Source organism: Pleurodeles waltl, chromosome 8 (assembly GCF_031143425.1).
Source record: "Pleurodeles waltl isolate 20211129_DDA chromosome 8, aPleWal1.hap1.20221129, whole genome shotgun sequence".
Taxonomy (NCBI): domain Eukaryota; kingdom Metazoa; phylum Chordata; class Amphibia; order Caudata; family Salamandridae; genus Pleurodeles; species Pleurodeles waltl.
Window position 1 is genome coordinate 1,415,669,920 of NC_090447.1, and position 27,294 is coordinate 1,415,697,213.

General features: G+C 43.8%; 1 protein-coding gene across 1 annotated transcript in view; it reads left to right on the forward strand.

The window, feature by feature from the left end:
* The window catches only part of DOP1B (DOP1 leucine zipper like protein B), a 604,399-nt gene that overhangs the window by 472,290 nt on the left and 104,815 nt on the right, over positions 1–27,294 (forward strand). The window contains exons 29-30 of the mRNA XM_069202530.1: positions 8,145–8,254; positions 19,265–19,411. Coding sequence (XP_069058631.1) covers positions 8,145–8,254; positions 19,265–19,411 — 257 coding nt within the window. The remainder of the gene's footprint in view (positions 1–8,144; positions 8,255–19,264; positions 19,412–27,294) is intronic.

The following is a 27,294-nucleotide window of genomic DNA, read 5'->3' on the forward strand; positions in this document are numbered from 1 at the left end:
AGGCCAGGACATTGAGGCTATGATCTTTATCTTTTAGCCTAGGTCCTAGATTTTATTGAGGTAGATTTTAAGACTTCTGGGACTGATGGCCTCCTGCATTCTGCTGGTCAGACATGCCAGGTGGCATATGCGGGCTCTGCAGTGCGATCTGAAGTTCCAGAGGGCTTAACATCAGGTAGACCTCTCCGACCACATTCAGATTTCGTAGTAGATGACAAAAGATCTGCAGTGACAAATACTGAACCGTGATTGGGTTAGAGCCAGACCCTTCTCGATCAGTCAGTCATCCGGATTTGTATAGTGCGCTAATCACCCATAGGGGTTTTCAGGCATTGGGTGCTATCTGCTCGGGGTCTCAGTCAAAGAGCCAGGTCTTGAGACCCTTTCTGATTTCCTGAAGGGAGGGGGATGTCCTCAGGTGAATGGGGAGGCTATTCCAGCATTTTACAGCGAGGTAGGAGAAAGATCGACCACCAGTGTTGCTGCGGCTTATACAGGGGGTGTTGGCGAGGGAGAGCGAGTCGGCACGCAGGTGTCTCGCGGGTTGGTGGAAGCTCAGGCGGTGGTTGATATATGCTGATCCTTGGTTGTGCAGGGCTTTGTAGGTGTGTATAAGAATCTTAAATTGGCATCTCTTGTGAACAGGGAGCCAATGGAGTTCCTTCAGGTGGGGCGTGATGTGTGTCCGTTACGTCAAGGATGAGTCATGCCGCCAAGGCCCGGATGGTCTCAAGTCTCTTGAGGAGGTGTGAGGTGATCCCTGCATAGAGAGCGTTACCATAGTCCAGGGGGCTGGTGATAAGAGCCTGGTGATGGTGCATCTGGTGGATACAGGGAGCCAGATGAAGATCTTGCAGAGCATTCTGAGGGTGAGGAAGCAGGTGGCAGAGACTGCACTGATCTGGTTCGTCATGGTGAGTTTGCTGTCCAGAATGATTCTGAGGTTCTGGGCTTGGTCTGTGGGGATTGGAGAAGGTCCCAGGTCGGCAGGCCGCCATGTGTCCACCATGGCGAGATGGTGTTCTGGAAGAGTAGTACTTATGTCTTGTCTGTGTTAAGTTTGAGGCAGTTCTCTTACATCCAGTTGGTGACATTGATCATGCAGAAGTGGAAGTTTTTATTTGCGGTGGAGGGGTCTTTGAAGAGTGACAGGACAATATGGGTATCGTCCTCGTAGGAGATTATGTTCAGCCCTTGGTTCCTTATGATGTTGGCTGGTGTCCGGGGGTGGGAGGAGTCATGAGGGATGAACCTTGGGGGACGTGCAGACTGAGTTCTTAGGCTTTGAGGTGCAGGGAGGGAGGTGGTCCCTCTGAGTCTTTCCGGAGAGGAAGGATGTGATCCATTTAAGAGCACTGTCTTGGATGCTTATCTGCTGGCCCCTCTTGATCAAGAAATGGTGGGACATAGTGTCGAAGGCTGCCGAACAGTCAAGGAGAATTGGACAGCTGAGTCACCTTTGTCCAGGAGGGCTCTGATGTCATTCGTTGTGATGCAATTTTTGAAAGAGCTACAATTTATATTTCCACCTTTTTCTTTTATCATGCCCCAATGGGACCTTAATCTGGCCCGCCTTATTTGATATGAACTCTGTTCAAGCCGCTTCACAACTGTCCGTTATGGCTCCTTATTATCAAGACTGTGTTCCTCATAGCTCATTCATACATTGTGCTAAGATGATGGCATTCAGGTTCCTTGTTGCAATCCACCATACACTTCCCTCTTCCCAGACAAACTGGTTTTGCAGGCACAGGCATCCTTCTGGCCGAAGGTTGGGGTTCCCTTCCACTTTGGTCAAACCATCACCCTGCCAGCGTTCTCTGCTCCGCCTCAGCTCCCTAAGGAGGACGAGAGACGACATCACTTGGACCCCAAGAGAGCACTGAGTTTCTATATAGATGATACCAAAGTCCACTGGTTGGACGATAAGCTTTTTGTGGGGTTCACTAGAACGAAAAAAGGCAAAGCATTGCAGAAGAAAATGAGTTTTTATTAAGAGAATCATTCAGTACTCTATCTTGCATCAGAAAGGAGTTGACAATGTCCATGCCTTTTTTTTTATGTGAAATCCTAAGGCATACTTGATCTGCAGGTATCTAAACTTTTGAATTCTGCCAGCTGGCTTTCCTGAAGGGGGATATCCAGGGAAATCAGCTCATCACCCAATCGTGTATTTCCTAGTTTACTAATTCCTATGAGGTCCCATCTCAAAAATCCCTCCAGTTTCTTTATTTCTGCAGCTGCATCACTATCTCACAAGGGTGTCCCTTAAGTGAGTGTTCCCCTCCATTAGAGAATTTTTATGGCTTCCTTCCACAATGACACTACTGTTCACGCATGGGTTAGTAATGTTACAGAAGATCTATTCATATACAGTCGTGCTGTAGAGCCTCTGCTCCCCATTGCATGTTTATCAACCCTAACTCAAGGTTTGTCCTGTGGTGCAAACTTCCAGTCATTAATGGTTGCCAACTGCATGGCCCAGTAGTATGTTTTAATGCCTGGAAGGGGCATATCACCATAATATACCCTTCTTGTTGATTAATTAATGCTATGCAGGGCATCTTCCCTTTCCACAAAAGCAACCAGACTTGAGCTGCCACCTTTTGAAAAAGTCATCTGGTAGTTTGAGGTTAGTGTTCTGAAGAGCATACAAAATGTTTGGCAATTAGATCATTTCAGACATGACCGCCCTGTCCATCAGCGAGAGCCACGGGACCCTCTAGTGTTTGACATCACTTTTGAACTTGTCTAGCAAAGTTTATAGGGTTTCTTCAAGAAAGGTACCTATGCCCCTAGGTATCAGAAGCCTTGCATCAGGTCTGGCAGCTTATTGGTAATTTCAGTAACTTCACCGTCAATGGGTACAAATGGGATTTTATCCCAGTATATTTTGTAACCAGAGTACTTCCAAAATATTTGAAAGAGCTGGATCATTCTTGGGATACTTACCTTGGGTTGTACCATCTATAGTAACACATCATCTGCGTACAGTGAGATTCTATCATCCCATGCGTCCTACCATCTAATATCCCTTGTTTAAGGGTCTGACCTGTCCCATGCTGCAAGGAGTTCTAGTGCCAAAGTCAAAATCAAGGATAAAAGTGGGCATCCCTGTAAGATCCCCTGTCTAATTGGAATGGGCTCAACATAGCTGCATTAACCCTGACCATGGCCATATGTAGCTTGAATAAAGATGCACCTTACGCCTGAATTGGGATCCAAATCCCACTCTCTCTAAGACTTCAAGTATATATGGCCACTCCAGGGTGTCAAACGCCATTGTGGCACCTAATGACAATAGAGTACTCAGCTTCTGTATATCCTTCATGTACCCCACACAGCCTTATAGTCTACACAAGTTGAGCTTTGTTCCCCTGTTTAGCTTAAAGCCACACTGGTCCGGTAGTAAGAAGTTGTTTTAGTCTCATTGTCAGCACCGTGGCAAGAATCTTTGCCTCAGCATTCAGCAACGATATGGGCCTTAATAAAGCACATTCATCAGGCGAGTTGACCTATTTCAATATTGCATCAATTGTGGCCATCCTTTCATTATACGGGAGACAGCCCTTTTCCAGCGTCTCCGCGAGCATATGTAACATGTGTACTGTTAACTTGCTCACCATCCTTTTCTAAAGCTCTGTTTTTAGGCCATCGGGCCTGCTGCCTTACATTATTGCATGTCCCTAGTTGCTTTTGCAATGTCCTCGGGCTGAATCTTAGTTTATAGTTTCTATCTTCTGGTGACAGCCTGGGGACCCTGGCATCTTTAACAAAGCCATGCACTTGGAATAGACTCACCTGTAGTGTTATACAAAGGAGTTTGCCACCTCTCAGTTTGCTCTAACCCTCTGCCCAGAGACAGACTTCACTCAAAGTCCCAATCCTATTACACTCTCTCTATCCCAACCAGACTAGCAGTTTGCCAAATGTACTGCCTACCTCAGACGCTGGAAAACCAAGAACCTGGTGCATAGACCATCCTCAGCAACAGAGCAACATTCCTGTTTAGCTGTGTATCAGCACAATTGTAGCAGAGCAAGATTCCTGTGAGTTCAGGGGTAAATGATGGCTTTGGCCCTCTTTTTTCCTTTTCCCCTGCAATTCATGGGGTGACATGGCCCCTGACTCCAGTCTTATGTGCTCCGCATAGTGTGATCCCGGAATCGACCAAACCTTTGTTTTCTTTAAAGTATTACTCTGACCTATCCCTCAATTTGGTTATATATATATTTTTTCTTAAGACCATGGGTTTAGTGACCATCCCTCCTTGGTGGCTTCCTTTTATCTCCTGAACTCGGAGGGTCAATAGACAGAAATTCCCCTAGCCAGCTGCCTGACTCTTGATAAACAACCTAAATGTGCTAGGTATCTTAAGAAATAGCAATTTGTGAGAAGTTGTTGTAGGCTGCTCAGTAGAAAGTATAATGCCTCTAATGGATTGTGAGCCTGCCACACAACTGTTAAGCCTATTTTATCCAGAAAGTTTGGCAAGGACCCTGCTTCACCATGTCCTTTTCTAAGTCTTGCCCTTTCTATCTCCACATTGACCGCCATATTAAGCTCACCTCCTAATATCCTCCCTTGAGCCACGACTGACAAGCCTTGGGAGGCACCTGTGCACCATGAGTGGTACATAAACCTGAGAAAACATTTGGCGGCATTTCAAGAAAGGCCATATACCATGCTGCTCCCTGCTGATGACGGGCTAAACCCAGAAACACGTGTACAGGGATAAACAGCACTTGCTGCGCCTACAGAGGCGAAATACTTTATTACTTTCTGAATGAACTACGAATTCGACTGCATTTACCATGATGCATTGGGGTTGGACTTTGTTGCTGGAGTGTAGGCAATGTGCTCCCTTTCTTTGTAATTTTACCTCCTAATATCACTAGACTTTCAGGCAACTGTAATAACAGAGAACCTCTGTCTTGTAATGTAACAGAGTGCACCGCAGGTGGCATATATACTGAACATAGATTCATTGTTAACCCATTCCAGTCTCCTGTTTGCACCACAAATCTCCAGAGTTGGTCTGCCATATTTGGTGTGCCTTATTTGGTCTGCCATAAAGGTGATACTATAGTATCACCTTTCTGACCAAGAAGCTCATCCCTCTAAAATCAGTGGTAAATCCAGCGTAGATCGACCCCTTACACCCGTAATTCTTGAATACTGTATAACTGTTACCCTTTAAATGAGTATTGGAGCATAACTACATCTGGGCAGTGTCACTTTAGGCATTACATAACAATTTCTCTCTTTACCTGTTATCATTCCAGGTTCGTATGGTATGGTATGGTAGCAGTCATCAAGGGCTACGTGATGTATTGCCCACTCCCATTCCAGCTATGACCTGTTCATGACTAAATCTCCTATTCTCTTTTTGTGCTATTCTTCACTTCTTTAGCTGTGAGATGACTGTGTTAATCAGATAACCCAGCCCTTTTTCCCTTCTTGCCCTACTTCCCTCTCCCTTGTGCCCTGCTTTGCAGGCTTGTAACTAACTGCATCCCCAACGTGCAAAGTGCCTGTTGATCCAACTTTGGTTAGTACATCACAAACAATTTAACTACCACTCAGTAGTGTCTCACCAGTGTTTCAAATCCGCATTACCGCTTTGCATTGTGTATGTCGCCTTGTACTTATCTCAATGTCTTCATAACCTACCAATTTGAGCAATCGACCACCGCCTATAGCATAATCTCATCTTGGAGGCAATCCGCAGCCGTGGTCATCACTATTTGTCCTCTAAGTTTCAGTGGGGCTGTGATGGTCCCTACTGTTCTCTGCTTTGCTAACATTGTCACTTTCACTGTCTCTTTCTTTCACTTGTCCCTACCGTTTTAGCCTGTGGCCCCTGTTGTCTTGGGATTCTCACCCTGTGTAATTTTAGGGCAAATCACTTCATTTTACTGAGCCTTAGATCCCTTGTTTGCCATAATTATAAGCAATACCAAGCACCATATCAGTGACTGTTTTTCATATTAAAAACTAAATGAACTCTACAAGGTAGTGCAGAATCAAAATGTTAAGGGCCTGAATCTCAGCTGTTTATATAAGCTTGTTTAGCCTGCAGTGCAAAAGTTGGATTTGCACTCTTGAAAGATTTTACTTGCATGAAGATTTTCATGGGAACAAATCTGCTTACAGGTGCTGTAAGTAGACAGGAAGTGGTAGCTCCTTGACGGGAATGCTTCGTGAGTTTGTGCATGCCCATAAACCTACATGTTTATTGGTATTCACCAACTCCAACCCAGTTCTTCCATTGACAAATCAGAAATGTACTTTATATTCCACCTGGAGAAAACAATTATGTCTTAGCAAGTTAAGTCTGTGCTTGCTCTGCAGAGTTTCGCATTATCAAATATACAATTTTTTATTTGGTCTTGTCAAAATGGAATTCCCAAATGTTTGCTAGTAGTACGTTTTTTACGTCTAGATCTGTAAATACTGGCTTGCATCAAAAACAAGGTTACCTTACAATTTACTGTATTTTCTTAGAGCTCTTGTCCTAATAGTAAAGGCTTTCAATTAATGAACAATAATTACAATTTCAGCTGTCTCATAACGATTAATGCTTATCTTGCCAGGGTACAATGCTCTTTTCCACAACCATACTGTAAACTGACAGCAAAAGTGTTTGTGCTGGGGGTGGTTGGTCCTTATTATTCAGCAGATAACATAAACACAAAAAAGTTGTACTTAACTCCCAAACAATATGCACTGGTCGTCAAGCAATAGGAATTCCACATCCCCAACTGTGCTAGGGCATGGGGTGGGGTGGAGGCCTCCAGCAGTCTGAACTCCACCTGTCCAGTTCTATATTCTGCTTTAGCAAACGCCATCGATGGTGTTCCTGCTTAGAAAACAGCAATCTGTACTATTGGTCAGTGGAAAAAGGAAAACTATTGTAATCCTTTACTTTCTGAGGCAATGTGGAACTTGGTCTGATTATGGTGCATTGCTGGCTGGGCATCACTAACAGGGCTATGCTGAATTTATTAAATTTAACTGTGATGCGTTATTTGCATAATGGGGTCTTTTAAAAACTGGCCTGGTCATGGCACTTTACATACTGTGGCACTGTGGAGTCTGACCTGACAAGAAAACCTATATTTATTTTTCAAATGTGTTTATAAGAGGTGCTTTGATTTTTTTAAATAGTTGATAAACTTTCACTTGTCGATTTATCAAAGAAGTAATTTTTAACAGATTATTTCAAGCAGTGGTATCTAGCTTTTGGGCATATGTGAGATATATTTAATGTCTATGGTCATTTTCAAGGTTATTTTATTTTTGGACAAGCCAATTTTAATGGATTAATAACTGTCAAAGGAAGAGTAATGAGCATTATGGCCTGTCGCAGTAGTTAAAACTAGTTTTTATTTCTTTAGTTTCAGTACTCCATCCATCATCTTTTTGTGTGTTGGTATTTTCACCCTAAGTGTCCAGGGTATGCCCAGACTTGGGTCCCTTGCTCGCTGTGCCACTGGATTCAAGCTTTTCAAGCTAGCCTGGCTGATGAGGGGGTGATACTCAGAAACTAGTCCCAGGATTCTTGTTTCAGGTCCAGGGAGAACCTGGCCTGGCAGTTCAGGCTGGACTGTGCCCATGGCGAGCAGGGTCAAAACTGATTTGCATATGGCTGGCTCCAAACTGGGGTGGCACTGTGAGCAAAAGAACAACAGATTTAATCCAGATCTGTGACTGGGGGTGAGTGTTTGAAAAGTTTCAGCATTCCGTCCATCATCTCTTTGTGTGTGGCTATTTCTTTAGTAACCACATTTTCAGCAGACGATTTTAAGTCAGGTCACATTGTACCAGATAGGTACTGCTCCATCTACAGCACATAATTTGCGTTCTGTACACACTTTTTTTTATGGGTATGCATATGGATAGAAATATAGCCTGGCAAACGGTAAAGTACTAGAGAATTGCTTTAGTTTCCCTTTGTGGCTACTTGCAAAAGCTATTGCTTTTAGCCTAGGTATTTAAAAATTATGTTGTAAAGCCCGCTGTCAGTCCCCACTTCTTCACTTCACCCCATTGACCGGGGGATATCTTGGAGACATGTCCACTAGCTTCTGATGATGTTGCTTTTGTACTCTGGTGAACCCTTATTCTCTCTGATTTTGAAGGTGCTCGCTTTATTACTGGACATGGTGTACAGAAGTGATGAGAAAGAAAAGGCTGTGCCGTTAATCTCACGTCTGTTATACTACGTGTTTCCATATTTGAGAAATCACAGGTATTGATCTTCTTTGTTCCTTCTGCAATAATTTGTGACTCAGTTTTTGTTTTACTGTGTTTTTCCTTGTTTCTACATAATCAAATGTCTTTTGCAAGTTTCTCTAAGGGGACAGCTATTCATGTTCCTTATCACGTGTCCACTGTTATTCTTATTGTTATTCTTATTATTATTATTATTGATCATTGGCACCTGTTATCAGTCACATCTCTGTGTACGAGAACCTCTAAGACATCTGGACTGTGGACAGTGGTTTATATAAACAAGTAATCACACCTTTTGTTTCTGCACACTTCATAATTGCTTGAAAGATATTTTTTCACTTTGCTCTCTTAAAAACCTATTTGATGCACTAATCAGCATACCTTTTAAAAGTACCTGTGTCTTCCAGTCTACCTAATATGAAAATCTGCTTAATATCATGCAACTCATAAAACATATTACTTACTATTGTACAGTCACTTTCTTTCCATTAGTAAAGGCATACCCTCCACCCGTTGCTGCAGTAAAATCATGGATAAATCGAATATTTGTCTGTAGGGAAGGAAATTATGTCAGCTGCTTGTTTGCCCCTATGTACCAAATATGCTGAAAATATCCCAATAATCGAAATAAGTCGGTCGATGGCATATGTGGCTGTAGATACACATGCTTTGCATAAGTCCGCCATCTAGTGTTGGGCTCCATTTGTTCTGGAGATCAGCACAAATTACACACCAAGTTTTGATCCGTGTACGGAAACTTGGAGTGACATTGAGGACAGAATCTAATTGGAATATGTTCCTTTAGCCTAGCATTTTTCGACAACAGTTATCGAAGTAGGCCCAAGAAGGGCATGGACACTCCTAAGGGTGTTAAACCAACCCTGACGATGAAAATCGGATTGATTAATTAAAGTGTGGAATACGCAATTGAAAACTATACCGCCGTAGATAGAAAGATGGAAAGTAAAGCTTGAAAGAGAGCGAACAGAGGTCCACCAGAGCGAGAGGAAACACATGCGAACCCGGCAGCAGAGAGAAAACAATCTAACAAAGGACTCGATGCCCATGCGCACTATCACTGAGAGGAGGAGTTACTCGATCGCGTGATTTGAAAAGATTCTTAGAATAAACGTGTTACACTCCGAGCCACAAACAGATGTCTACTGGGTAAGCAACATTTTCCTTATGGCTCAAGCCAATACTATGCAAAGTAGGTGTTCCTGCACATGGAGTTACACTGTAGAGGAATACGGGCCTGGTTTTGAGAGATGCAGAAATACACCACATAAAACCACCAGTGCTCTTGGGGCTAAAGAAGGGAGTGGAAGCTCAGCACAGAGCCCTATGACACCTCCCTCTGCTGGGGGGAAGCATGCCAAGTTCTGCCAACCTATAGTCTGTCCTGTCTGCCCACCCTCCCAACAGCTCATCCATTGACATATGGTGCCCCCTGTTAACTTTTCATCTCACTTTAATAGACTCTCTGAAATCATCAATTTTGCAATGTGAAATGATTTTGAACCTTTAAGGACACAGTGCTTCTTTTATTTTGTGGACTATTGTCAGATTAGGTTGCCCTTTCAAAAAACCCTGATTGATCGGTGATGCCCTAACAACTCTGTTATATTAAATTCAGTCTAGATGTCAGAAATTTTGTTAGAATTTTATTTTCCAGGTGGAGTGTAATTATATGATAAAAGCCAAGCTTGATAACCTTCATAATTATGGCCTTCAGTCAAGGCTACAAGGCCTCGTCTGACCGATTAGCCACACAATGTGAATGGGCAGAGGTTCACAGCCAGCAGAGGATCCTCTGGATGAAACATTCATGAATAATTGACAACTTAACTTCAGGATCGCACCATGCATACAAATGGATGGAAGGGGTAAAACAATGGTTGCTGAAATATATGTACAGCCTTTAACCTTGTAGCAAACAAAGGGAAATAAGAGAGTAAAACGTGTGGTAGTGCTTCTGGCAACATGCTCTCCATCCGTGCACGGATACTCTCCATCTTGTATTTGTCCCTCACTATGCCTGACTTTAAGGGTGTTAGGAGACTAATTCTAACTCAAAATGAAAACTATACTAACTAATTAGTAATTCATGAGAAAAATTTGTAGATTCTATATTGAAGCTACTCAGTACTGAGTGGGGAGAGCTAAGCCCCATCTGATTTGAAATACAGTTGTGAATTGGTGAATGCTAGACCAACTGTAATGCATGCACATATTTACAATTTCTGGGGAACAGAAATTCTATGTGTTTTATTAGAATAATATGGCTAAAAATAATGACAATTTAATCTTGAATACACTTTTCAAACTTCGCAACATTTTCAGGACCAATAGGATGGCTAGGTAATTTTTTACAAAGACCCTGGAGTATTTTTGTTCAATACATAAGCCTCAGTAGAATCTCTCCCTTAATTGGCTAATTAACCCAGAGAGGTCTTTTAAACTTGTAATGGTGCTTAGACTGCAGTACATAATTATTCCTCCCAAGAGGTTCTGCTTGAATTTCTTACACCATTAATTTGAGAATCGGAGGTCACTGTACTTTTGGGGAATTTTAACATGCATCTGGACTTCCTCTTAAATGAGTCATCGGAAGGCCTACTAAAACCATGTCCGAGCTAAGACCAAAGCATCTTGTTAAAACTCCAAAGCATAATAGGGTTCTTTTGCCCGGCTAGGTTTTTTGAAGCCCCTTTCATGGCTATTAAAGTTTAACACCTCCCCTTGCTCAGATCACAGAGCCATTATGATCAACATGTTCTTCAATGTAGATAATGTTGTCTGGTGTAAAACTTGAACGTTCTTTTTGAAAACGTCAAGGAAGGCTATTTAAGGTGATACCCTTCTTTTTTACTTGGGAAATGGCAAAGAAAGCTGAAAATCCTCCCAGCAACCACAATCTATGCTTCCTGTGTGGTAAGGGGGAAAGGCTATCAATATGTTATGCCCATTTAAGAAATCACAATTGCTTACTCAAATCATTCATTAATATATGTAAGAACTCCATTCAGAGGGCCATGAGGCAAGCAGGAGCTACTGAGCCCAACTTTGGGAGTTGATGCCTTTTACTCCTGATGTCCTGGCGCCTGACCTACTATGGGTCCTGAGCAACTGTGCTAGGTACCCCTTTAGCGCTTGACTCTGAGTGGTGGCGCAAGTCAAGCAGCTCAGGGCTTTTGGGGGATGTGGGTTATTTATATACCAACACAAAGAAAAATACAGGATTCACAAACAATAGCCAATTGACACATTTCTTTTGTGCCCCTTATGAAACATCTCTGGTACTTGCCTCATATGTAGTTTTGTCCTTTTTAACCTTGCTGCACGGGCACCCTGGTGAGTGATCCGTTTTCCTAACTTTGATCACACACATCCTGATCTCATAAGTCTCCTCTAATCAAATGTTCCTTTCTATCAGTGCATTCATGCCAGTCATTTTTTCACATTCTTTGTGCACAATACCTTCATTGCCATATTAGGCCCACTCCTAAAGGCATGCTTCTCCTGAACTCCACCTTGTCCTTCTTTTTGAAAGGGGAATGTCCTTACCAGATGTGTTGAGGTCTTCACTGGTCCAGACCACAACCACAGGCTCATCACCAAAATGTGGCAAGGTGAGATATTACACAAGATCCTACGTGTGTCCAACTGTAGTTTATTTCAATACCTTAGCCACAGTCAGGACCAACAGCCAAGTAATGTAAGCAAACACATTACAACATTCTTATAACTTAAGAGATCTGGCAGACACTATTGTGCTGTGCCTTGACACTGTGACAAAGGTCTGTGGTGTTCAGAGGATCAGATTCTGCACAGAAACCTGCTCACACAAGGCAGTTTAGCTGGTGCTCTAGGCTTTCTCCCTTCCATTCACAGCCAGTCTGCCCAAATTTTGACAGACAGCCCAACGGCAATTCGGTTTGTAACCAAACAGTGACAAGTGTGTTCTCATCTTGTCCGTTGAAAAATGTTGAGGCTCTGGTCATAGATGCACCAACATGGGATTTGGCTAGTCGCAAACTGTGATTAAATATTAAATTGAATTAATATTTGGGGTGGGCAGTTGCCCACCTCAAGGGATAATGACACCAACTTATTGTCAGGGTGAACCCGAAAGTCACTAAATTAAACTCAGCCCACTGGAAGCTACAGGCCAGAGCAGACAGGCTTAACTTAAGGCAATAAGTAAAGTATTTATGCATGACCAAAACAGTCATAAAGTTAAAACACCAAACAAAAACAATCCCAAACCAAATGAGAAAAATAGAGTAAAATGTACTAAACAAAATGACAAAAATCCAATAGGAGGAACTGCAAATATGATTTTTTAAAGTTTGAATTAAAATGGTGCCAAAAATAACTAGGTGCCAATGACGATCTATAGAAGAGGTAAAGTTGGACCTACGCATGTTTTCAGGCCGAGCCTGGGCTGGATAAATCAAGCAGCTTTGTCCTGATCAAAGAGTTTACCTTCTGACTTAGTATTTTTTATGAAGCTCAAAATTCAAAAGCTAGGAAACACCTGAAGCTGTGTAGGAGATGGTGCAGTGAAGTTAGACTCCTTTGCAGCAAGTTCCTCCTGACGGATCTGGGGTTCTTGGATGTTCAGAAGTGTTCCTTTTCAGGATTTCTGAAGCAGCTCCCCTTGTGGGACCTCAGGGACAGTACTTAGGGGCGAGGACTAACTCCAGCTGAGTTTAGCACAAGGTCTAGTCCAGGTGCAGATGGTACTGCTCATCTGGTCACTTTAGGAAAAGGACCTCTTACTGCTTGTTGTGTCCCTGTAGCTACACAGGAGGTCAGCCAAATGATCTTTGGAGTCCACTTCTCTGTATAGGGTACATATGGGGGTACAAGTGAGAGCACAGCCAGGCCTTCAGGGCTCCTCTCAGGTAACAAACAGCAGGTTCAGTCATCTTCCAATCTTCTCCAGGTTCAGGCAGTGTTCTGAGGAGGGTTCCTTAGAGTGCCACATTTATGGTTGCCACTAGCCAGCAGGTGGTGGTAACTCCTGGACAATCCCTAACTAATAGGGAAAAAGTAGCAACTTGCCCTACAACAAACAATCCCACAATGCCCCTCACTCCTAATATCAAACATGTGAAAACCCTTTCTCCTGTCTGCAGAGCTCTTGCGCTAACCCAGAACTGTGGCCAAGGAAATGAGCTGTCCCTTCCCTGTGTCCACTCCAAACTTCTGGGTGTAGCTTCCCTATTACTGGGTTCAGAGCCACCCTGGCTAGTGTAGGCCTTGGGGGCAAAAGCTTTCTCTTCTTTAGGTCTCTCCTTACCTTAAACTATAAATAGGCAGGCCTCACCTCTGTCCCTTTTAAGTTAACAAACCTCCTGGGCCCGCCCCCAACTGTTCTTCCTTGGCTGACAGGGATGAAATGTGGCTCACCCAGTTTATTCTATCACCAAGCATAACCAATTGTTCTGCTCTTGAAGTAAGGTCAAGCACTTGCTTGGCAGCTGCTAGAAGGATAATGCAAATTAGCCCCCAGGAGCTTCAAGCAAGAAAAGGGTAACTTTCTAAAAGTGACTTTTCTGAAATATGTATTAAAAATCTATCTTCAACGATAAAATGGGCAATTTAATAAATATGGAAAATAGTCCTTAAATGACTATTTTAAAGATTTCTGTCAAAAGATACTGATTAAACGTATAATCTGTACTTTGATATTTTCGAGGATTCAGTTACAGCCCTGGCAGTAAAAAAGTGTTTTGAGCCCTAATCTGTGAGGGAACATTGCAGTTTTAATTTCACACAAGTTCTACTTTTAAATGTGAGGCACCCTACCTTATGGGCACTAAAGAGTACTTAGGGGTCACTTGGCATTATTTAAAAGCATGTTTTTTTTGCCTGTCACAAAGAGTTATTTTGAATGGTTTGACAGCAGGTTTTTAGGCTTCTGAAGTCAGGCTGCATAGGGTAGGTATGAAGTCATATTTTACAGGTCCACTCTGTGAATGCTACAATAGGTGCTACAGTCCACAGGCAGCATTTCATTTGCAAGCCCTGGTTGCATTTTCTCTATCACATCAGCAAGTTAAATATATAAAACATCAATTAACCAAATTAACCAAGTTTAAAGTGGGGCACATTCTCTTTACTCTTGTTTAGCAGGTTTAAATGTGCAAAGACGTGCCAGTCCACACAAATGTGAGAAATTGGGGGTACCATACAGAAAAGGCAGATTTCCTACACAAACCTTTGTCTGCTTTTCTGAACACCAGAGCCAACAGTCAGTGGCTTAACGTAACTAGAGGGGGCCCCCTTGCAAAGCACCTTAAGGGGGGCCCTCCCCCCTGACCCTGTCAGGGGCCTGCTGCCCATGCACAGTGTGCTGGGCTGAGGGGGCCCTTTGGAGCTCAGGGGCCCTCAGCACTGTAGAGGCTGTGGGGGCCTTTGTTATGCCACTACCACAAGCCTAAGTCAGCATCATCTTGCCAGTCACTTGTGGCATCTCCATCCAGAGGGTATACGATATGTTGTTGCACTGTGTTCCATTCCTAAATTAGACCTGTGTGCCACTCACAATGGTTTTTAACATTTCTGCCCCTCCAGTATCTTGTGCAAGGAGCCTTGGGGGACAAGTTTCGATTGAGGTGAAACTTTGCACTTCATTACATGTTTTCTTCCACACTCTTATTTCCTCAGGTGCTGAGGAAGATCTGCCAGAAGAAGTTTAAATTATCTTCATCACCCTGGACTGGCTGAGAAGGTTTTCTGCCCCCTAGTTTCTCCGTCATCCCAGGGCATACTTCTTCTCCCAGACAGAGGGGCAGGTTCAGCAGCCCAACCTGCAGAGTCCAAAATATCATGCCTTGAGATTTAGCCAGAACACCTAAGCTCCTTTCCACTGACATTGAAGTTGGTCAACATGATCTTATCTGCTTGTTGTCCGTCTACCAAATCAGTCTACTCAAGGAGGTGTAACAGATTACTTACTTCTGCTGAACAGTGCATGGAGGCCATGAGGGCTTGTCTGTCTGAAGTACTCTGATTTGCACTCTCACTGATCCACCCGGTCTGCGCAGTGGTTACCTTCAAGGGATACATAGAAACTTTGTTTTTCTCTGCCTCTTGAATCTGATATCAAACCACTGATCATGTTGATGTTTCTGAAGGGAATGACAAATGTATTTCCTTTCACACTGAAATATGCCGCAGTGGGACCTAAACCTGGTTGTGTCATTTTTAATGAGTGGTTCTTTTGAGCTCTTTATAGTTGACCGCTTTATTTACTGACTTGTAAGACTGGTTTTGGTTCCCATTGCCACGTCAAGGGGCATCAGTAAATTGTATGCATTAAATATGTGCCCTCCATTTACATGCTTCTTCCTGCACAAACTAAAACAGCTTTTATCATCATCTTCAAAATACTTTATTCGATTTATAGAAACCGAAAAAGTACACATATCAGTACAAACAAAGTACAAGTGCAGTAAAATATCCAGTCATGATATAAAAGGAGACAATCAGAATTTCATAAGTTTCCATACCATGATTAGGTAAAATCAAATTGTGTAAAACCCATAAAAACCTCCTATTCAAAAAAGGTAAAATATAAAAGACAAAATAAATAAAAATAAGCCATAGCAGCACTTGTGATATTTAGGACAATGTACTGTAACCTATGTAAGTTCACCTAACCTCGAAGGAGGCTCTTTTTCAAGGGTGAGTTCCCAAGATAAGATAGCCTTGTACAAAACCTACAGGCCAGTAACAAACAAATTTCAAAACTGGAACTACGCATCAGGGCATGAATGGCACATGTCCTAGACATAAAACAGCTTTCTTCCCAAAGGTGGTGATCCCTTGCCATCTGGGACAATCTGCTACTCCTCCCACCGTTTACCCCCCACTTCATCCCACCAAGAGGTGGGAGTGGTTACATTAGCCAGACCAGAGGCAGGTGGTCAGCTACTACTTAGACCATACCAAAGAGATTAGGTCAGATGACCCGCTCTTCGTAGAATACTGGGGCAGAAAAAGGGGTGAAGCAGTCCAGAAGGGGAATATGTCCTTTTGGTTAATACTGTACATCAAATAGTGATACACCATTTTCAAAATAGAAGCCACAGAGGAAATCCTTGCCCATTCCACCAGGGCAAAGTCTTCAAACTTGGCAGTGGCCAGGCATGTTCCTTTTTTGGGGATCTATCGTACGGTGGCCAGTGTTGTCATACTTTCAAGCCCTCCTATAACCCAAAGCTAACCAAAATGTAGTCATATCTAGCCCATCAATGCTCCTCCATGAAAGGTGTGACTGGGGAACTGTGATGCAGGCAGGAATGATCACTACTGGCTGGAGGGGCATCAAGAGGTTGTGTGCTTAGTGACTCCTTTGGCTAGATGCCTCTCTTGTCCCAAGACTTTTAAGACTAGCAAAAGTGTGAGTGACTGAAGTAGATGGTGCAAATGAGCCCTCAGCCATGACACTCATGTTCTGGGTTGACTTCTTGACATATGCATACCTCTCAACGTTTTGAAGTAGCTTAGTGGGTGACACAACCAATTGTGAAGGATGACTTCTGATTTTTTTTAAACCTTACCATGATGTGTTATCCTTTAGAAATGTGTATTTAGAGCAAACCGAATAAACATGATTGGATATTAACCAAGTTAATTTTCACTTACACAGGTTCTTTGAACGTATCTAGCAAGCTGTTGGACTCATAGCTCAATGAGATCAACAAGTATGACTTTTACAATGTGCTGAGCAACGTATTATGGGTTCCAGTCCACAAAGGCCAACAATGTGGGGGACCCCAGATTAGGTCATAGCGACATGTCCTATCTCCAGCAATGTGCGAAAAAGATTATTAAGCTCAGATTGTTCATACACGCTCCTGTCAATGTGGGTGAATAATGAAGGTGGATTAGTTCAGTGGTATCTATGAAAATGTACATAACAATGTTGATCTTTAAGTCACATTTCTTAAGGTGTTGGCTCTGAGCACGACTAAAGCAGGCATTGGTTAGAGCAGCAAAGACTCCACCTGTCACCAGCTGAGCCCCAGGCAATACAGTCTACTGTTAACACTTCGTCCCTACGTTAACTTAAAGCTGTAGCCCAATGCCCTAAATAAGCAAAAGTATTTTTTTTAAATAGCCCAATATAATGGGATCCTCACAAATAATTAATTTCTTGCAGAACTGGGAACAATTTAGTCAGTTGAGCAAGAACTCACCCAATCTGGCAACAGTGACATGGGTTCCTCTTTACACTTTTCCCATGAATTATTATTTGGTATCAGACATGCGAAGGATGGCCATTTCCCATGCTTTGTGCCCCAGGAGTTACTCATCTGACCAAACCTTTAGACCCCACCAGCTTAGAAGTGCTACTTTACACTCTATTCAACAGGTGAGGAGTCTGCAGGTAGCAGTATCAATCAGAAGAAAAAGTTACTTTCCTTTAGTAATGATCTGTGTAGTCGATACTCTCTGCACCTGCCAATTCCTCACAATCCAACCATCCTGGTCATAAGTCCTAGTAAAAAGGTTCCAATTAGACTGCTACACTCTGCTACTTTAATGAAGGTCTTTCCTCAACTCTGCCTTTAAAGACACGGAAAAAGAGAAAGGAGACTGATGTCTATTCACTGAGGGGAGGACTCTTTCTCTCCAGTGAGTCACCAAGGCGTCACTTGGAGCGCAAGATAGTTAAGTGCCCCCTGCCACTGTGGGAGAGCTATGAAATTTCCAATTCCAGTCTTGAACTTGGGGCTATTCAACAGGTGAAGAATCTACAGGTTGATATAGTATCCAACATAAAGATATTTATTGAAGGTAAGTAACTTGTTCTTGTGATAGATATGTTTTCTTGCAGATTCCTCATGTTCTGAGTGAGACCCAGAGCAATAGCTTTCTGGGATGTGGGATTGAATAGTGCTGATTAACCCAGGTAGTCATGCAGCACATTCCTAGAAAAGTCCCAGTCACTCCATGCTTGGGTAGTGAGGTAGTAATGCTTTGAAAAAAGTATGTAGAACAACCACATGGACTGCAGCAGATATCAGCCACAGGAATACCGTTGGTGATAGCTGTAGGAGCATTCATGGCCCTAGTGGAATGGGCATGAATGACCTCTCGAGGATCTTTTTTGGCTAAGGCATTCCAATTCTTGATGCAGAAGGTCACCCATTGAGAACAAGTATATTTTGACACCAATTTGCCCATTTTACCTCCAACGGAGCCTACAAAGAGCTAATCTTCTTCTCTGCGCTGTTTAGTGTGATCAGTGAAATAAGACACAGCTCTCCTGGGCTCATTGGATTTCGTGTTTTTTTCATGGTTTGCCATTGCTTGGAAGGGCTTTCCTTCATGACTGTGGCATTTCATGGATAGTTACTTTGTCCCATTTGTGTTCCTATTAGGTGTTGGAGATGGGTCATCAAATAGTCCTTGTGGTAGAATATATCAATTGTGTGATCTTTGATATGTATTTAGTTAGCTGAAGCAACAACATCTTAATGGCTGGTTGGTTGCTCTTTTTAAATCTAATAGTGTTTGTCTGCCTACTGTGTCATAAAGACATAATGCTATTCATCCCCATACTAATAACCCTCATGTGTTGATTTGTTTTACTTTGCTGTCCTAATGGCATGTTGGATATAGAGCCTTTTTTTAGTTCAGAGTAAAGATGTGCACATGCATAAGCTTTCTTAATGATACAACGAAAATGCTTTGCTTTCTCCATGTCAAACATATAAACTATGCAATATTTTTCTGCGTGTACCCTTTAAGTACCCCTCTTACAACGCAGGCTTAATCTTCTGACTCCTTTTGAGGGTTAGCTTAACTCTGCTAATACATTGTTTCAGCAAATGGGCCCTAACATTATCAGCTAATAGCAAACATCTCCACTAACAAAAAGCCAGAATTATTGTCTTTGTAAGTTCTTGTCATACTTGCCATAACATAAGGATTGTTGGATATATTTATTTATAATTATAGCTGCATATCTGGATATTCAATAGGCTTATATGATGTCTTTTAGTGCCTATAATGCCCCCAGTTTCCGAGCCAGTGCAATGCTTCTCAGCAGTTTAAGTGGATATGCATACACCAAACGAGCATGGAAGAAAGAAGTTCTGGAACTTTTCATGGAACCAGCATTCTTCCAGATGGATTCCTCCTGTGGACAGTAAGGAGCAAACTTTGTCAATTGTTTTTATAGCTTAAAACATTTCAATGAAAAATACAGGTGTTCCAACATCAGAAGCATATCAGGGTTGGCAGTTAATACTTTTGTTGACAATTTGGAAATCTGAACAATTCCATTGCAATAAAGTCATGATAGTGTTAAAGTTGTTGTTATTGCTTTATAATTGATGGGATTCTGTAATCCCTGTATAAATGCCAGTCTATAATTTCTTTATAATCAGCGATTTGTGACGCACCCAAAGAAGTCATCAGACTTGACCAATATAAGGTTAGTGCAGTCAGTTCTGATGTTACAATGCCTGCTGCCAGAGCAAGCAGCCAAGGTGAAAGGCAGGTCAGGCCACAGAGCATAATTGAAGCAGCTGTTTACAGCAACAAAAACACAACCATGCTTTTCTTTCTTCAGCTCTTTTTTTCTAGCTGACAATGACCGGCAGTGAGAACGTGTTTATTTGTTGTACTCCTTAGCTAGTTAGAGAAATTCTGGTCTCTTTCTGCATGTTTCTGCAAATGCCAAGCTACTGATTTGTTTTGACCTGTTTCTAATATCTGTCTGCAACAAATACCTAACAGGTTTCTCATGCATTTAAGTTTGCATTAGAGGTTTTATTTTTATACTTCATGTTTGCAAACATGCTCGCTCTTTCGCTCTATGCACCAGGGTTTTTAGTGGTTTCTCACCAAGTATCATATGGGAAAAAGTACCCCCTGTAGTACATGATGAGGATATTGCAAGTCAATTCAGAGTTCCGCAACCTTATTGTGGGATGCTAGTTCTTTATATAGTGCACTAAAATGAAGTACTCCGTGCAGAGTCCAGTGGATTTCCAAAGATGTGCAGAGGCAGAAATAGATAGGTCTAGAGCTCTGTTTGTGGTAGTGTGGGTGAGCAGCTAGGCTTATCAAGGAGTCGTGCTAAGCATTTGTTGTACTCAGAGAGGCAATAAATGCAACACAGACACAAAGAAGGAATCCAAGACCAATTTTGAAAAATAACAGTTGTTTATGTATATGATTAGAACCAAAGAACTTTGTAATAAGTTAAGCAGTTTTCAAATTAAAAAAACTTTGCTGTTCCGGAAATTTCTAGAGTCTTCACTGTTAACCTATAGAGGGAAACAAAGATGCAGTTTTGCAGGTAAGTACACAACTTACAGTCTCAGTCTTCAGGGGTTTAGACTAGCACCAGGCAAGGTTCAGGCTGGTACCCAAGGTGCACCCACAGCGGCACGGGCGGATTGGTGCAGAGGCTGAAGTTAAGGTTGATGCCCAATGTTAGTCAATGGAGGCTGGGGGGTAAAGTTGGCCTGCTGCACACAGGTAAGTACCAACAGTGGCAGAGGTTGGTCTCTAGGGGTTCAGGTGAGCACCGGGAAGGGGAGGGAGTGCGGATGTGGGGTGCGTGTCACAAGTTAGCACCAAACTTTCACCCACAGCAGCACAGGGGCAGCCGGGTGCAGAGTGCCAACAGGGTGTTGGGCGCCAATGCTTTCCAATAGACACAGGGGGTATCTGCTGCAGCGCTGCTCATAGGTGAGTAAAGCGGGGGTCAGAGGTCGATCTCCTTGCAATGAGGTAAGTACAAGGGGGGGCCACAAGTTAGCACCAAACTTACACCCTTAGCAGCTCAGGGACAGCTGGGTGCAGAGTGCCAACACAATGTTGGGAACCCAGTATATTTCATTGGAGGAGATGTCTTCCAGAAACGGGCTTCAGGCTCTGGCCAGGAGGCTGAGAGGGGTCAGCCCACAGGTGCGCATGTAAGTTGAGATGCTGGGGGTCGTAGGGTCACAGTTAGTTCAGCTCCCCAAGGCCAAGGGGTTCTGGGTGCACAGAACCGGAATCAGCTCACCAGGCAGGACGAGGTTGGGGGATCCCTCAGATTTAGGCTATGGGGGTCGCTGGGGAGTCCGGAAGAGGTCAGCTCACGGTAGACTCTTGATTAGAAGCACCTGGGAACCTTCACTGGACAGGTGGGCCACTTGGACTCGGGCCAGGGCATTGGGTGCAGTGGTCACTCATGGCGTCGGATTTTGCGGTTCCTCAGACAGGCTTCCTTTTCTTTAAAGATGGTTTCTTCTGGATAGGTCTGCTGTCCACAGGAGTTCCTGGTCTTTTTCAAAGGCAGGCAGGCCTCCCAAGGCTTTGGAGGTTTCTGGGCTGCAGGACAGTCTTCTGGGAGCAGGTTTCTTTGAAGGCTGCAGACAGGGGGGTAGGGCTGTGGCCACGTCAGTGGGTATCTTCAGTCTTCACTGCTGGTGACGGGTCCAGTTCTTCTTAGGTTGTAGGAATCTGATTCTAGGGTTCAGGGGTGCCACCTAAATACTGAATTTAGGGGCTTTATATGGAATGCCAGGTGGTAGCCAATGGGCTACTCACCTTTAGAGTGACTATATGCTTCTTTTGACCACTTCCTTTGGGAAGTGGCATAGCCCTAACCCTATTGGCCTAATTTCTTCCATGCAAGATGTAGGAATTTAAAAAGTAGCATCCACTTCCTCTCGTCCACCTTAGGGTGGGACTGGGGTGAAGTAGGCACGCCTTCTAATTTACTTAATTTTCCCGCCAGTTTTGCAGCTAAAAATAGGGTCTAGAACTGGGGGTCGACCTTGTAGGAAAGTGCCCCTTTTGGCATGGTTACCCCCACATGTTTTACCTGATATTGATGCTGTCGTGACTGAGTTCTGGGATCCTCCTAACCTGACCCCAGCACCAGTGTTCTTTCCCAAAACTGTACCATTGTTTCCACAGTTGGCACACCCCTGGCACACAGCTAAGTCCCTTTGTGTCCAGGGAAGGTCCTTAAGGGCTGCAGCACCCCTCACCAAAAATATGCACTGCTATTGCAGCTTGTGTGTACTGGTCGGGAGAAAAAGGTAAAATCTACATGGCATCACTCTCTGGGTGCCATGCCCACAAACCACTGCCTGTGGCATTGGTAAGTCACCCCTCTGGCAGCCCTTACAGCCCTAAGACAGGTTGCACTATACCACAGGTAAGGGCATAGCTGTATGAGCAATAGGCCAATACAGTGTCTAAGTCTATTCTTAGACATTGTAAGTGCAGTGTGGCCATAATGAGTGCATTGGTTAGGAGTTTGTCATTACAAACTCCACATCTCCGTGATGGCTTTACTGAAGTTTGGTATCAAACTTAGCACAATAAACTTACACTGATGCCAGTGTTGGATTTATTGTCAAATATTTATTGTAAAATGCACACAGAAGGCATCTTAGAGATGCCCCCTGTATTGTACCCAACCCTTTAGTGTAAGGCTGACCAGCCTGTGCAAGCCTGCCACTAACAGACACGTTTCTGACCCCATGGGGTGAGATCCTTTGTGCTCTCTGGGGTCCGAAACAAAGCCTGCTCTTGGTGGAGGTGCTTCACAACTCCCCCATGCAGGAACTGTAACACTTGGCAGAGAGCCTCAAAGGTTCAGGCCTCCTCTTACAATGCCCCAGCGCATTCCAGCTAGTGGAGATGACCGATGCCCTATCACCTGCCCCACCCCACCCCCGCAGCAGGTATTTTATCCCTTATATAATCTGAAATAACATGATTAGAAAGTAAATTGTATTTGAACAATTTTCACATTTTCATAATTGTTTGTGTTCTTCTAAAAAAGATGTAGTATAAGCCATTAAGAGCAAATGATGTTATGGGGAGAGCCTCACAAAATTACTATACAAATTCAAATTTGACCTATAAAAGTAATCATCCAAGTGCTCATACTCTCTTAGCTTCAGTAACTAAGGGCCAGATGTAGTAAGCTGTTTGCATGGTGCAAACTGCGAAAATTGCAGTTTGCGCCATGCAAAAAGCCTTCTGTGATGCACATTCACAATTTTCGAGTCGGTACCGACTCGCAAATTGTGAATGCGACTCGCAAATAGGAAGGGGTGTTCCCTTCCTATTTGCGACTTGCATCGCAATGCAGAATTGCTTTGTGACCGCAAATGCGGTCGCAAAGCAATTCGCAGTTACCACCAGTGTCACACTGGTGGTAACTCATTCGCAAAAGGGAAGGGGTCCCTTGTGAATGTTGCCCAAAAGGTTTTTTCAGAGCAGGCAGTGGTCCAATGGACCACTGCCTACTCTGAAAAAACGAAACCAAATGGTTTTGTTATTTTTTTTATTTTGCAACTTGTTTTCCTTTAAGGAAAACGGGCTGCAAAATAAAAAAAAAACTGCTTTATTTAAAAAGCAGTCACAGACATGGAGGTCTGCTGACTTCAGCAGGCCACCATCCCTGTGAGTGCAGGGACTCGCTATGGGGTCGCAAAATGCGACCCACCTCATTAATATTTATGAGGTGGGTCTTTGCGACCCCATAGCGAGTCGCAGACGGTGTCTGAGACACCGTTCTGCATCCGCATTTGCGATTCGGAAATTGCGAGTCGCACAGACTCGCAATTTCGGAATCGCAAATGTGGAAGTTGCTACATCTGGCCCTTAATGTTCATAGCATGTGATGAGGTAGATGTATATGCTTTGCATACTCCTCTGATTTTCGCAACTTAATTTTCATCGACGAATTTTCTTGAGTCATGATGTATATGGTAACTCTTTATGCCTGCATCAACTTCATTTGAGATATTTTCCACCATCGGGTTCAGGAATGATGACCAGAGCTCCAGGATTGAGGTGCACTTCAACGCTTTCCTCTACCATTCCCAGTCTTATTTCAGCACCGATCAAAGCAGAAAACAGTACACTGGTGCCAATGTGCTACCTAGACCTCCACCACACAGAATATCAGTAGATGTTTTGTACCGCTAGACTGTGGGCCCGACTAGGGGCTTTGAGCCCTGAATCCTGTACTCTGTGTCCTCTCCTTTGAGAATGCACAGCTGGTGATGGAACGGACATCATTTCAACTCTGTCCCTGCTGTAAAGCAGAATACCCCTGGTCTGACCACCACCAGGTGTGTAATGTATGCTTGTTGCCTCAGCATGATGACCCCAAGTGTAAAGCCTGCTTGACATTTAAGTCCAAAAGGACTATTTGTTACCGAAGAGAATGGCGATGGGTACACCATACGATGTACTGACAGTCTATAGAAGTAGCCCTGGATATATTTTGGGGAAGAAACCCCTAGCGCCAAGGATTTTGCGGAAACTTAGCCTTCAGACTTTCAAATTAATCATCTTTCGCCACAGATGGTTTTCTCCTCTGGTTCGGATGAAGAGCAGAAACTATCCCACCATGACATAATGGCAACAGGTCCACGCAAACGGGCAATGACACAGGCCTCGAATATGGCAGACCCTCTACCTCGAGGGGAGGCAGAGAGGAGCACCATCTTGGGCTATCAGCCCCTCAAAGTCGATCCAGCCCTCTAGGCACTGCATGGCTGTGCGCATAGGTCGAACCTACAAGAAGCCCATGGAGCCGACACCCCCATGCATCCACAGGCTCTCAAAATTCCAGATCTGATGCCAAGACAAATATTTTAGCCTCCTCATCAATGAAGTCCATGCCAGCACCGAAAATGCAAAAAGGCTCCAAGACACTATAGATACTGGAAGCTAACTTGGAGCCTACACTACTTTCAGTGCCTTAAGACTGGAGTCAAGACTGACGAATTCGAAGGTGTTGCTTCTGACATTGTAGACCACTGGCTCATCGGAACATCCAGCACTCCAGCAGCTCCAAGCAGGCTTGATACCTGGCAAAAGAGACTGTTTATTCATCCTCGTATGAGAAAGATTGCTGCTAAGCCAACACCCAAGGTGTTTGACAAGGTGCCACCTAAGAGGAAGCCGACCTTCAAGGAGGAATTATTTGTAACACCAGAACTGTCTCCCTAGCATAAAAACAGACACAAGGGTACCGGCCCCACCCACGTTGCCCCTTCCACTCTTTCTCCACCTATTCTCCCTCTTCTTCCTCCACCCTCTTTTCTCCCTCCTCCCTCCTCCTGCCAACTCCTGACACACTAACAGAGGCATACACACCTCTGGGTTCATCACAGTCCTCTGCAGGATCACAGCCTCTGCCACAAAGATGATACATATGACACAGATGGGGAGCCAGGTGAGAGGGGAGATCCCAGAGATTATTATCCTGCAGAACCTCCGGGGCACCCCGGCACAGATCTATATCCCTCTAAACCCTCCCCCCAGACTATAGAACCTCATACCATGAGGTAATGCACTGGTGGTCCAATACCATAAAGTGGACTTTCATGTAGTTCAAGAGGAAGATGACCTCTTCGTCTAGACTTTCTCTAAGATGGAAAGTACCATCCAGTTTTTACCTGTTTTAAAAGGCATACTCAAACCAGCTACAGAGCTCTTTAATAACCAAGACAAAGCCAAGGTAGTAACCCCAGTGTAGAGAGAATTGACAAGGGCTGACCATCTGACCCCCTGCTTCCCCCCAATACATCGGAGGACATGTGGAACCGGACTCCTTAATCATCCACTCTGCATGTAAGTGTGCAAACTCTTGGGACGAGGTGCGCCGCCACCTGACAAGGATAGTACAAAGCTGGACACAGCAGGTATAGGGGTGGTCACTAGAACAGCTAACCATTGGCACATTGCCAATTTGGTTGCTGTGTTGGCAACAGATGATAGTACCCCTTGGAACCAAATTCTGGAGTTACTTAAATCCAAGGTGCAACATCATTTACTCAGTCTCCCCTTTCATTGAGACAATTTGTGCGGCCCATAGGTCAGATGTTAAAGAAACTAAAAAAGGATACAAATACACCTAAGGTCACAGAGGCTGTCCAAACCACTGCTCAAAGGGAGTACATATGCGTGCAACAGTACCATAGAGGCTCTAAGTCCACCTCCAGAGATGCAGGCTTTTACCAAGGGAAGCAGCAGCAGCAACCCTACCAGCTTTACACCACGGTAAGGTTATTTACACAAGGGGTAGAGAGGCAATAATAACAAAGAAAGAGCCAAAGGAGATTACAGTAAAGGAGCCTCCACCTCCATTAAACATTGGCTCACTACAAATCCCACCCAACCACATAACACCTGTTGGGAGTGAATCAAAGATTTCCTGCCAGACTGCCCAAAAATCACTTCAGACAAGCGGGTTCTGGCCACAGTTCAACACAGTTACTGTATATATTTTCCCTCAAACCCCCTCTCCCAACACCATACCACCTTACATAACAGCAAGGACCATATACACCTTCTATAGGAAGAAGTGCAAAGCCCTCCTTCAAAAATAGACCATCAAACCTGGCCCCTCACAGCACCAAGGGAATGGGTTTTACTTCCTGTATTTTCTTATCCCCCAAAAAGGCAGGTACCTCAGACCAATTTTGGATCTCGGACATCTCAACCTATAGTGTCAGACCATATCCACATGTTAACCCTTCAGGGCATCATACTCATGATTCAGCAAGGTGACTTCATGGCAGCATTAGACCTGAAGAGTGCATATTCCAACATCCTCATCCACCCAGCCAGCTGGCACTACCTGCCCTCCACAGTAAGTGGCCTGCATTACCAATTCAAGGTGTTACCATTCAGCATAACAACAGCTGCAAGGGTCTTTACCAACTGCTTAGGGGCGGTCGCAACACATTTAAGGTGAGGGGGCTTACATTTTTTTCCCCTCTTTGAACGATTGCCTGACCAAGAGCTCAATCAAATTACAATGCCTCACCCATACACAAACTGCCATATCTCTACTACCCTCCTTAGGCTTACCATCAATATCTTCAAGTCACATCTCGTCCCTCTTCAGATTCAAATCTTCCTAGGGTCGACTCTGAATTTGGTAACAGTTATTGCCTACTACAGTGAACAGTCATAACTTTTCAACCGCTTGTTCCTTTTTTTTCAGCCAGATCGTCATCTACCAGTCAAAACAGTTATGCTACTCCTCAGCAA